The 13,218-nt window shown below is 43.8% G+C and overlaps 1 protein-coding gene and 1 non-coding gene across 2 annotated transcripts in view; one reads left to right on the top strand and one right to left on the bottom strand.

The window, feature by feature from the left end:
* WDR88 (WD repeat domain 88) overlaps positions 1-13,218 on the top strand; it is a 46,597-nt gene that overhangs the window by 8,664 nt on the left and 24,715 nt on the right. Inside the window, exons 2-3 of the mRNA XM_019423363.2 lie at positions 7,230-7,340; positions 12,748-12,836. Coding sequence (XP_019278908.1) covers positions 7,230-7,340; positions 12,748-12,836 — 200 coding nt within the window. The remainder of the gene's footprint in view (positions 1-7,229; positions 7,341-12,747; positions 12,837-13,218) is intronic.
* LOC128778112 (U6 spliceosomal RNA) lies at positions 1,845-1,951 on the bottom strand. The gene has a single exon (XR_008423486.1). It is a non-coding gene; the product is annotated as a U6 spliceosomal RNA (small nuclear RNA).

Here is a 13,218-nt window from a genome sequence, read left to right as displayed (position 1 = left end):
ATTTAGAAATGTGTTGTTTAGTCTCCATGTATTTTGGTATTTTCAATCATCTTTCTGTTATTTATTTCCAATTTAATTCCATTGTGTTCTGAGAGCAGACATTGTGTGATTTCTGTTTTTTTTTTTTTTTAATTTGGTAAAGTGTGTTTTATGGCCTAGAATGTGGTCTACCTTGGTAAATGTTTCTTATGAAGCTGAGAGGAATGTCTATCCTGCTGTTGTTGGATGAAGTCATCTGTAGATCTCCATTATATCCAGTTGACTGGTGGTTGCGTTGAGTTCCATTATGTCCTTGTTCGTTTTCTGCCTGCTGGATCTGTTCCTTTCTGAGTCAGTGTTGAAGTCTCCAAGTATGACAGTGGACTCATCTGTTTCTCTTTGCAATTTTATAGCTTTTGCCTCACATAGTTTGATGCTCTGGTGTTAGGCACATACATGTTAAAGATTACTGTATCTTCTTAGAGAATTGACCCCTTTATTATGCAATGCCTCTTTTTATCCCTGATAACTTTTCCTCACTGTGAAGTCTGCTCCGTCTGAAAGTAATGTAGTTACTTTTGCTTTCTTTTGATTAGTGTTAGTATGGTCTATTTTCCTCCATCCATTTACTTTTAATCTGTATTTGTCTTTATATCTGAAGTAGGTTTCTTTCTTTTTTTTTAATATGAAATTTATTGTCAAATTGGTTTACATACAACACCCAGTACTCATCCCAACAGGTGCCCTCCTCAATACCCCTCACCCACCCTCCCCTCCCTCCCACCCCCCATCCACCCTCAGTTTGTTCTCAGTTTTTAAGAGTTTCTTATGTTTTGGCTCCCTCCCTCTCTAACCATTTTTTTTCCTTCCCCTCCCCCATGGTCTTCTGTTAAGTTTCTCAGGATCCACATAGGAGTGAAAACATATGGTATCTGTCTTTCTCTGCCTGACTTATTTCACTTAGCATAACACTCTCCAGTTCCATCCACGTTGCTACAAAAGGCCAGATTTCATTCTTTCTCATTGCCAAGTAGTATTCCATTGTATATATAAACCACATCTTCTTTATCCATTCATCAGCTGATGGACATTTAGGCTCTTTCCATTACTTGGCTGTTGTTGAAAGTGCTGCTATAAACATTGGGGTACAAGTGCCCCTATGCATCAGCACTCCTGTATCCCTTGGGTAAATTCCTAGCAGTGCTCTTGCTGGGTCATAGGGTAGATCTATTTTTAATTTTTTGAGGAACCTCCACACTGTTTTCCAGAGTGGCTGCACCAGTTTGCATTCCCACCAACAGTGCAAGAGGGTTCCCGTTTCTCCACATCCTCGCCAGCATCTATAGTCTCCTAATTTGTTCATTTTAGCCAATCTAACTGGCATGAGATGGTATCTGAGTGTGGTTTTGATTTGTATTTCCCTGATGAGCGACGTTGAGCATCTTTTCATGTGCCTGTTGGCCATCTGGATGTCTTCTTTGGAGAAGTGTCTATTCATGTTTTCTGCCCATTTCTTCACTGGATTATTTGTTTTTCAGGTGTGGAGTTTGGTGAGTTCTTTATAGATTTTGGATACTAGTGCTTTGTCTGATGTGCCATTTGCAAATATCTTTTCCCATTCCATTGGTTGCCTTTTAGTTTTGTTGATTGTTTCCTTTGCAGTGCAGAAGCTTTTTATCTTCATGAGGTCCCAATAGTTCATTTTTGCTTTTGATTCCCTTGCCTTTGGGGATGTGTCAAGTAAGAAATTGCTGCGGCTGAGGTCAGAGAGGTTTTTTTCCTGCTTTCTCCTCTAGGGTTTTGATGGTTTCCTGGCTCACATTCAGGTCCTTTGTCCATTTTGAGTTTATTTTTGAGAATGGTGTAAAAATATGGAACGCTTCACGAATTTGCATGTCATCCTTGCGCAGGGACCATGCTAATCTTCTCTGTATCGTTCCAATTTTAGTGTATGTGTTGCCGAAGCAAGCACTGAAGTAGGTTTCTTGTAGACAGCATATTGTTGGGTCCTGTTTTTTCATCCACACTGATAATCTCTGTCTTTTAATTGGTGTATTGATAGTGATAATCCAAGTGATTATTGATATACTTGGATTAATACCTACAATATTTGTTCTTGTTTTCTATTTATTGCCCCTGGTTTTTGGTTTTTGTTCCTATTTTTGTCTTCCACTCTTCTACCTTTGTGTGTGTGTGTGTGTGTGTGTGTGTGTGTGTGTGTTGTTTAAAGATTTTATTTTTAATTAATCTCTACACCCAATGTGGAGCTCAAACTCACAACCCCAAGCTCAAGAGTCACATGCTCTACTGACTGAGCCAGCCAGGTACCCCACCTTTTGTGGTTTTAGTTGAGCATTCTATGTGATTCCATTTTCTCTCCTTTCTTAGCATATCAGATGTATCTCTTTTTGTTGTTGCTTTTTTTTAGTGGTTGCCCAAGAATTTGCGATATACATTTACAGTTAATCCAAGTTCACTTTCAAATAACACTATACCACTTCATGGGTGGCATCAGTAATTTAAAATAACAAAATATTTCTAATCCCTCCCTCATGTCCATTGTATCATTGCTTTCATTCATTATATATAATATATAATATTGTATAATTATAGTTGTATGTTAATTATATAATATATGATATATTGTTGCTATTATAATATATAGTATATATAAGGTATTCTATATAATATGTTCTTACTATTATTATTTTGAACAAGCTGTTATCTGTTAGATCAATTAAGAATAACAACAAGGTTTTTATTTTACCTTCACTTATTCCTTCTTCGGTGCTCTCCTTGCTTTATGTAGATCAGAGTTTCTGACCTATATCATTTTCTTCTCTCTAAAGAAGTTTTAACATTTCGGGATGCCTGGGTGGCTCAGCTGGTTGAGTGTCTGACTTCGGCTCAGGTCATGATCTCGCGGCTCATGAGTCTGAGCCCAGTGTTGGGCTCTGTGCTGACAGCTCAGAGCCTGGAGTCTGCTTCAGATTCTGTCTGCGTCTTTCTCTTTGCTCCTCCCCTGCTCGCACACTGTCTTTCTCTCTCTCTCAAATATAAATAAACATTAAAAAAATTTTAAAAAAAAGAACTTTTAACACATCTTTCAAGACAGGTCTACTGGTAAAAAGTTTCCTCAATTTTTGTTTGTCTGAGAAAGTATTTGTCCTTCACTTTGGAAGGATAATTTTGCAGGATACAAATTTCTAGGTTGGTGGTTTTTTTCCCTCCTAATACCTTAAATATTTCACTTTAGTCTCTTCTTGCTCACATGGTTTCTAAGAAGTTGGATGTAATTCTTATCTTTGCTCCTTTACAGGCAAGGCGTTGTTTTCCTCTAGCTTCTTTTGGGATTTTCCTTTTATCTTTGATTTTCTATAGCTTTAAAATGATATACCTAGGTATAGATTTATTATTATTATTATTATTATTATTATTATTATTATTATTATTTTGCATTTATCCTGTTTGGTGTTCTTGGAGTTTCCTGGATCTGTGGTCTGGCATTTGAAATTAATTTTGGGGAAATTCTCAATCATTGTTTTTTCAAACATTTCTCTTCCTTTCTCTCTTCTCTTTCTGGTATGTTCGTTATGCGTATATTACAGCTTTGTAGTTGTCCCATGGTTCCTTGATATTCTGTTTCTTTAAGTCTTTTTTTGTTTGTTTGTTTTCTGTTTGCTTTTCAGATTTGGAGGTTTCTATTGATATATCCTCAAGCTCAGAGATTCTTTCCTCAGCCATGTCTAGTCTGATAATGAACACATCAAAGATATTCTTCATCTGTTACAGTGTTTTTGATCTGTAACATTTCTTTTTGGTTCTTTCTTTGAATTTCCATCTCTCTGCTTACACTGTGTACCATCCACTACGTTCATTAGAGCCCTCAGCACATTAGCCACAGGTGTTTTAAATTCCCAGTCTGATAATTCCAACATCCTCCTCATATCTGGGTCTGGTTGTGTTGTTATGCTTGTGCTGTCTCTTCAAGCTTTGTTTGCTGCCTTGTAGGATTATACTTTTTTTTTTTTCTTGATAGCCAGACATGATGTACTGGGTAAAAGGAACAGATGAAAAGAAGTCTATAGTGGTGTGATGCTAAGGTGTCAGGAGAGGGGGAGAAGTCTACAGTCCTATGACTAGGTCTCAGTCTTGTAGTGGGCCTGTGCCCACTTTGAACTTCACACGTGAACTTCACACGTGTTTTTCAGTCTGCACCCCTCCCCACCCTCCACCCTTAGTGAGGTGGGGTTTGCCTTCTCTCATGTGGAAGACTAGAGCTGGTTGGGGTTGGGGACTTCCCTTCCCCCAGGTCTGTGCGGCTCTGATAAAATCCCAGCAGGTCAGGCTCTGGTTAAGTAGTTTCTCCTGACAAGCAGAGCTTGTTGAGAAGAACAAAATGCTGTGGAATATTTCAATATGATTCCTTTCCCCTCCTCCCCTCCTCCCCCAGCCAGAAGCACGAGGGGATTTTTCTCTTATAGTCATTGTGAGGACCAGGTGCTAGGGGAGACATTTATTAACATAGATGTGAAGGTCCCTCACCACTGGGTCCCCCTGGAGTTTTCAACTCTCTAAGTTGTCCACATGGAGTCTCCAGCAATTTGTCAGTTATAAGTCAGGTTTCCCTGTCCTGGGACTCGTTGCCATGGAGGTTGCTGCCCTTGGATTTCTGCTCTGTAACTTGGGATTCTTTGTATTGGCCTCTGTCTCTGAAGTTTTGGGAGCAGCAGTCCGCTCTGTGACCTCACTTGTCTGAGGAATGTAGGAAGAGTTGTTGATTTTTCAGTTTGCTTGGGTTTTAATTTGTTGTGAGGATGACGTGGTGGCTTCCCAGCTTATTACATGGCAGACCAGAAATGAGAAGTCTTCATTCCTTTTGTATTGCCTAGTAATATTTCATTATGTGAATATGCCTCATTTTATCTGTTCATCTGTGGATGGATATTCGAATTATGTCCATTTTTTTATCATTATGAATGATACTGCTGTGAATACTCGTGTTCAACTATTTGTGTGGGCATACGTTTTCTTTCTTTTTTTTAAATGTTTATTTTTGCAAGAGACTGAGCGCAAGCGGGGGAGGGGCAGAGAGAGAGCGAGACACAGGATCAGAAGCAGGCTCCAGCCTCTGAGCTGTCGGCACAGAACCCGAGGCAGGGCTCGAACTCATGGACCACGAGATCATGACCTGAGCCGAAATCAAGAGTCAGACGCCTAGCCGACTGAGCCTCTTGGGTGCCCCAACGCATATGTTTTAACTTTTTAAAGAGTTACTGAACTATATTCCAAAGGAGCACACCATTATACATCCCCGCCAGCCATGTGTGAGAGTTCAGAGTTCTCCACATTCTTGTCAACACTTGTTATTACCTGATTTTTGAGCACATTCCCATGCACTGGAGCTCATTGACATATCTTCTTTGGAGAAATGCCTATTCGGATCTTCTGCCTATTTTTAAATTGGGTTGTTTGTGTTTTTATTGTTGAGTTTTAAGGGTTCTTTATGTATTATGTATCAGATAAGTCCCTTATCTGATATATGATTTGTATGATTTCCATCGTGTGGATTGGTTTTTTCGCCTTCCTGATGGTGTCCTTTGACGCGCAAGAATTTTTAATTTTGATAATGCCCACTTTACCTTGTCATTGTTGCTGCTGCCTGTGCTTGTGGTATTGTAGCTAAGGAACCACTGTCTAATGCAAGTTCAGAAGATGTGCAACTATGTTTTTTTCTAAGAGCCTGTGGCTTTAGTTCTCACATTTAGAACTCTGATCTATTTTGAGTTCATTTTTATATATGGCGTGAGGCAATGGTCCAACTTTGTTCTTTTGCAGGTGGATGTTATTTGTGTCTGCATGATCTGTTGAAAAGACTAATCTTTCCATTTTTAATTATTTAGCATTCTTGTTGAGGAAGCAATTGACCTAAAATAGGAGGGATTATTTCTGGGTTCTTAGTTCAGGTCTATAGACCTATATGTCTGTTGTTATGTCAGTTCTAGAGTGTCTTGATAACGGTCACTTTTTGTAGGTACTGAGTTTTTAAAGTGGGAATTGTGAGTACTCAAGCTTTGTTCTTTTACAAGATTATTTAGGCTGTTTTGCTTTGCTTGAGTTTCCATATAAGTTTGAGGATCAGCTTGTGAATTTTGGAAAAAAAATTCAGCTGGAATTTTGACGGCATAGTGCTGAATCGGTAGATCATTTTGGAAGGTATTTTCATCTTAACAATAGACAGCTAACAGCTAATCCATGAGTGTAGAATGGTTTTTCATGTATTTGGGTCTGCTCTGATTTCTTTCAACAATGCTTTGTGATTTTCAAAGTATAAGTTTTATAACAATAGTAAGCTAATAGCTAATCCATGAATATGGAATGCTTTTCCATGTATTTGGGTCTGCTATGATTTCTTTCAATAATGCTTTGTGATTTTCAAAGTATAAGTTTTATACTTTTTTGTTAAATTTATTCCTATTTTGATGCCTTTATAAATGGATTTTTTTCTACAGTATGGAGGTTCCTCAAAAAATTAAAAATAGAACTACCCTATGACCTAGCAATTACACTACTAGGAATTTATCCAAAGAATATAAAAATGCTTATTTGAAGGGGCACATATACCCCAATGTTTATAGCAGTGCTATCAACAATAGCCAAATTATGGAAAGAGCCCAAATGTCCACTGAATGATGAATGGATAAAGAAGATGTGGTACATATATGCAATGGAATACTACTCGGTGATGAGAAAGAATGAAATCTTGTCATTTGCAACAATGCGGATGGAACTGGAGGGTGTTATGCTAAGCGAAATAGGTCAGTCAGAGAAAGGCAACTATGCTATGGTTTCACTCATGTGGAATTCGAGAAACTCAACAGATTAACATAGGGGAAAGGAATGAAAAACAGAGATGGAGGCAAACCATAAGAGACTCGTAAATACAGAGAACAAACAGGATTCCTGGACTGGGGTGGGTTAAATGGGTGATGGGCATTAAGGAGGGCACTTTTTGAGGTGAACACTGGGTATTATATGTAAGAGATGAATCATGGGGTTCTACTTCTGAAGCCAAGACTACACTGTATGTTAACTAACTTGAACATAAATTTTTTTAAAAAGAATTTCTTTTCTTAGGGTTTTTCCCTCCCAGATTGTTCACTGTGAGTGTATAGAAAAACAATTGACTCTTTGATGTTGATCTTGTATTTTGTAACTTGCTGAACTCATTCAATCTATCCTTTTTTCAGATCCCATTTAAAATTATGAAGGGACACAGTCACATTGTGAGTTCCTGTAACTTCTGTGTGGATGACACAAAGCTCCTCAGTGGCTCCTATGACTGCACTGTGAAGCTGTGGGTAGGTGGCCCGGCATTAGGTGGGATGAAAATATCCCATAAGCTTTCCCATATCTTGTGGAGAGATCGCCAATACTGAGTTCCCAGACACTCAAGGATCCCAAAGATTTGGAAAGAACTTTCTGCGCAAAATGCAAGAAAAAGAAGCAAAGTGAGGGTTCCGCCCTAGTGTCAAGCCAGTGGAGAGAGATGAGTTTGTTGTAGTCAGCCTGTTGATTTGGAAGCAGGAGGAGCAGGGGGCAGGGACCACTGCGCTGGAACTCCCCACCTATTGTGGGATGGCCCCAGCGGTGCCTAGGGCGCGCCTGAGATCTCTGAGCTGTGACATCTCTTTGGGTCTCCTTCTCATTTGGAAAATTCACTTTCATCCATAGAGATGGTATGGCCAGGCTTAGGTGGTTGCAGAAGACAGAAAAGTGGCCAGGCCTGGGACCTGTCCATGAGCGGTGGTTGGAAGGGGCAGGCTGGAGCACGGATCAGTGCCCCAAGGTTCAGGAAGCAGGGGCGTGACGGTCATATGAGGTTGCGGAGACGTGGCACTGAGAACTCTTCCAAAGCCTCTGCGCATAGCCAGTGACCCTGGGAGGGCTGTCTGGGGGCACTGCTGGCCCATCACGGGGGGTTGATGCGGGAGCAGGAATGGGAGATGACAATGCCATTGGAGCCAGGCCACAGATGACTCTGTGGCTGGAGCTTGGCCCAGGGGGGAGGACAGTCCGTTCTGAGTTTTGCCGTCTCCTCTGGCTTCAGGGGTGGGAGGGGACAGAAGTAAGTCTGGGCTGGTTCCTGGGTTCTGGCCTGGGTAATCAGGTGGAAGATAGCCCCTCACCCTCCAGATGACCACAGAGGTCACCTTCTGTGTCATCAGTGGGCACCAAGGCCAGGCAGATTAGGCAGGAGGGTTTGGGGATTGTCCAAGTGGTTCAGCTCTGTGACCCTGGGTGGTTACATGACCTCCAGGGCCTCCTTGAAACTTTCCAGGTCCAGCTGCATGCGGGGGCTACCCTGGGGCCTGCCCGGCCAATTCCTGGCCCCAACAGACATCCACTCCTCACCTCTACTCTGGCCCTTAGAAAATCCACTCTCCCAGCCCCAAATCTCTTCCTGGGAAAACTGGTTCCTCTCTGAGAGCCTCAAACCGCTTCTCAACCATCTGAGGTGAGATGGCGAGGGGGCTCTGCTCGTTGTCATCACCCAGGGGAGTAACAGGACAGCTTTCCAGGTGTGCCTCCTGCTTGGCCAGCTGCACATCTTCTCCACTTTCTTCTTGCCTTCGGCACCAGTGGAGGGAGTCACAGGAGTTTCTGTCTATTTGGGCCAAACATCTCTTGTCTCTGAAAGAGGAAATATGCCTGTTTCTCTTGCCCCAAGATTAAAGACCACCCACTGAGATGTCTCTGGTTCCCCACAGTGGCCTGGCTGCCTAGTCCATGCTGCTGTATCTAGGATGTGGTCACTTCGGCCTGTCCGAGTGTCCTGATACCAGCCTCGCTCACGGCCTTGCCGGTTTCTGCCACTTTCTCCAGGTCTCTGCCCTCCCTCCTTTCTTCCCCCTCAGTCGCCAGTCGTCTGTCTTGGCTGCGCCATTGACACCTCCTCCAAGAAGCCCTCTTTCCTCCTCCTGGTTCTCTTTTCCCCATCTTTGCCCTTTGGCTGCCTCCTCCTGTGGCTGTCCCTGCCCCTGCACAGCTGACATTCTCGAACCCTCCCTGGGGTAGATGACTCAGCCATTGCCCCGCACACTGCCTTCTCCCGTCGCAGTATCTTGGCCAAAATGTCCCCTTGCTTCTCCTTTCTCTTCCCACTCCTGTCACCTCCCATCTCCCATCCCTCCTCTCGGCTCCGCCTGGAACCCAAACATCCGATTTAATCTTTTGAAAGCTCCCTTCACCCTCACTGTGGACCATTGTGAATAATTTGGAAAGTCCATACCTGTAAGAAGAAGTGGGGACGAAATCACTCTCTATCCTGCACGTGACATCCCTCTAATGTATGGGCACACCTCTTTCTAGTCATTAAGAGATAACAGCTTTGGTGGTTTTTTTCACGGTACAAAGAAGAAGCGAGAGCCATCATTTCACGACTCTGGAGTTAATTGCTGTGAAAATGTTGGAGGAGTATATGTCTATTTTTTTCTTGTTCACACACATATATGCATGTTTATGAAATTGAGACCATAAAGAAATGCTGTTTACATAACCACAATAAACTTGGGCTATGGATATTATCACATTTGCCTTATTTTTACAACTATTTCTTGGTGCCCGTTCTTTCCCATTCATTTGAAGTCTGACCAGTATCCCTGCCTTGAATTATCTGAGTACACAGAGGGGTTCCTGCTTCCAAATGCTAGGTGAAGAGGGAGCTTTCAATTATTTCCTTCCCATGCCCCTGACCAATGGCCCGTTCATTTCAAGAAACATTCAGTACAAAACAGAGACTTTCCCACTGTCTTTGGAATTCACTAACAAAATCTGGCTTGTTTGCTATAGATCTCTTGCCAAAGGATTCCCTTCACATTTTCTAAGAGGTGCACATTTTCCAAGAGGGTTATCGGCCTGTAGTTGTTCCTCCTCTTGGCCATAAGGTGTCACTACTGAATGCTGAAGTTGCACATGGACCCCATGGACACCGGTTCGTTCCGGTGCTGCCCTTAGCTGACCGGGGGCGCTGCGCAAACCGCAGTCCCAGGCCCCACTGTGATCATTTGCTTAGTTCTGTGTTTGTGCCAGAGCAATGCACCTGCCAGGGGGGCTGCAGCCTGGGTGTGTCCTGTCCTGGTGTGTTCCTCTTTGGATTCCTAGTGTCTCTTCCTGCCTCTGATTAGGGCCTGCTGGGTTACCCAAACACAAGCCCACTGTTTGGAACGGGGGTTGAGGGTCTGGGTCTGTGCAGAAAAGAGTTCACATAGCAGGTCTGAGACTGCTGGTGAGGCTGGCTTGGCCGGCATCTGGGAGCCCGACTGGTAAATTGTATCCTACGATCGGGAAACTTACCCCAAGTGTCAAAGAGGGCTCACTGTACCCATAAACCCCTGTTGGTACAAGCCATGTGGTTTATGGTGAGGACTTGCTTTGCTTCTGGAGTCTGGATTTGGTGTATGCCAGAGAATCCCCCCAAAACCCTGGGCCCCAAGACTCAGGCACACCTCCCCGATAGACAACACGTCACACGTGCTGTTACAACTGGTTGCTGGAGGAATTAAGCATGTCCTGTGTGATCCACTGGGAGAGACTCTTGGAAGCTTGTGTCTGGTTCTCTCTGGACTTCATCCCATGCCCCTGTCCCTTTGCTGATTTTGCTTTGTGTCCTTTGCTGTAATCTTAGCGTGGATATGATTATTTGTGGAGCCCTGTGAATCCTGGAGGATCACTGAACCTGGGGGTGGTCTTGGGGACCCCTGACACAGGGTCCTTTGCCCCCCCTCTCCCTTGCCCCAGCATGACTTGGGCTCTTCATGCAAAGTGGTTGCTGCATATCAGGAAGTATTGTCACAGGCCTGCCCTGGTTGGCCAGAAGCTCCTGAACCATGCATCATATTTTCACCTAGCAACTCAAGACCTTTCTAGGAATTCATTATCTTACCAGTAACCTGTTTTTCAAGGGGACTTTCCACCCCTGCTTATCCCGAAAAGCTGTTGGCATCTTTCTTTTTTTTTTTAATTTTATTTTTTAGTTTTTAAAATTTACATCCAAATTAGTTAGCATATAGTGCAACAATGATTTCAGGAGTAGATTCCTTAATGCCCCTTACCCATTTAGCCCATCCCCCCTCCCACAACCCCTCCAGTAACCCTCTGTTTGTCCTCCATATTTAAGAGTCTCTTATGTTTTGTCCCCCTCTCTGTTTTTGTATTATTTTTGTTTCCTTTCCCTTATGTTCATCTGTTTTGTCTCTTAAAGTCCTCATATGAGTGAAGTCATATTATTTTTGTCTTTCTCTGACTAACTGCACTTAGCATAATACCCTCTAGTTCCATCCACGTAGTTGCAAATGGCAAGATTACATTCATTTTGATTGCCGAGTAATACTCCATCATATATATATACCACATCTTTGTCCATTCATCCATTGATGGACATTTGGGCTCTTTCCATACTTTGGCTGTTGTCGATAGTGCTGCTATAAACATGGGGGTGCATGTGTCCTTTCGAAACAGCACATCTGTATCCCGTGGATAAATGCCTAGTAGTGCAATTGCTGGGTCGTAGGGTAGTTCTATTTTTAGTTTTTTGAGGAACCTCCATACTGTATTCCAGAGTGGCTGCAACAGCTTGCATTCCCATGTTGGCACATTTCTTACTGAAAATATTTCATCTCTGCCATAATGGGCACTTTTCACTTCGGCACCCTGTTTTATTCCCCTCATGTTATCTAGTTTTTACCTGGCTTTGTTCTCATCATATTCTCTAGTTATTTTTTAAAAAAATTTTAAATGTTTATTTATTTTTGAGAGAGAGAGAAAGAGACAGAGCATGAGCGGGGGAAGGGCAGAGAGAGAGGGAGACACAGAATCCAAAGCAGGCTCCAGGCTCTGAGCTGTCAGCACAGAGTTGGATGTGAGGCTCGAACCTACGAGCAGCAAGATCATGACCTGAGCTGAAGTCGGATGCTTAACTGACTGAGCCACCCAGGTGCCCCTGTAGTTATTTTTTTTTAATGTTTGTTTATTTTTGAGGGAGAGAGAGAGAGCACAGTGGGGGAGGGCAGAGAGAGGGGGACAGAGGATCTGAAATAGGCTCTACCCTGACATTAGAGAGCCCCGATGCAGGGCTCGAACTCACGAGCCACGAGATCATGACCTGAGCTGAAGTTGGACGTTCAGCCAACTGAGCCACCCAGGCGCCCCTATTCTCTAGTTATTAACCGTCGACATGCTAACAGTTGCTGGCGCCCCACTGCTGGCATGCTGGGATTGGTCTTAACCGCTCTCTGGAGGTGACAGTGACCGGTACCTCGTGTGTTTAGCCTCCCCTCTCACCCACGTGGCGAACCCTTTCACGCTTAAGTCCTTGTGACCACAGTTCTGACTAGAAGAATTGCTGGGTCAAAGGGTGTGAACTTCTAAAAAGTTCTTGAAAGGTCTTGCGGATTCTGCAAAGCCTCTTCGGCCAGTAGCGTTGGAGAAAATTGTCTGCAGCTCTGTCCCCAGAGCGGCCCGTTGCCGTCTGGTGCCTGTGCAGTTGAGGGGGAGTTTCCCAGGGATACTGTGGGTGGCAGGGTGTCCTTGCTGCTCTGGGGAAGAGGCTGGGAAGTCCTTTTGCCCTCTTGAGCAAGGTGAGGGACATAAGACCACAGGTTCTCATACTTTGCCGCTTAGACGAGCTCGGGGCTGCCCTTGAGCTCAGTTCACGACTTGCACCAACGGCTCAGTGACCTCTCTCTCCCTCTCTCCTGTTGATTTGAGGATGCTGTGGATGGCTCAGTCATTCGGGATTTTGAGCACAGGCCCAATGCTCCTGTTTTAGAGTGCAGCGTGACGGCTGACAGCAAAAGGTGACCTTTCCCTCGTCTTGCACGGGTCAGGAGTGAGGAGGCAGGCCAGGGACGACTTTCTGTTTTATGGGCAAATACACTCCTGTTCTCCCATATATGTCCCCACGGTTTCCACGTTTCGCTGTAAGAGTCAAGGGGATGTGACAACTCTTTGCAAATTCAAAGCGCTAAAAAGACAACAAGTATTGTGGCTAAGACAAAGCCAGTCTGCATTCTCTTCCCGTAGTTACACCTGTGGGCTGTGGATGCTGTGAGGGGTCACTGGCCATTGAGGCCCAGGCAGCATCTCACCGGGGAAACGGAGGCAGGCATGCCCCAGCTGGGAGGCAGCCGCGTGCACACAAGAGCCTCTGGGAGACATTTGCTTAAGCCCCTCATGAGC

Source organism: Panthera pardus, unplaced genomic scaffold (assembly GCF_024362965.1).
Source record: "Panthera pardus isolate Hobbes unplaced genomic scaffold, ASM2436296v1 HiC_scaffold_18, whole genome shotgun sequence".
Classification (NCBI taxonomy): domain Eukaryota; kingdom Metazoa; phylum Chordata; class Mammalia; order Carnivora; family Felidae; genus Panthera; species Panthera pardus.
This window is presented reverse-complemented; position numbering and strand designations above follow the sequence as displayed.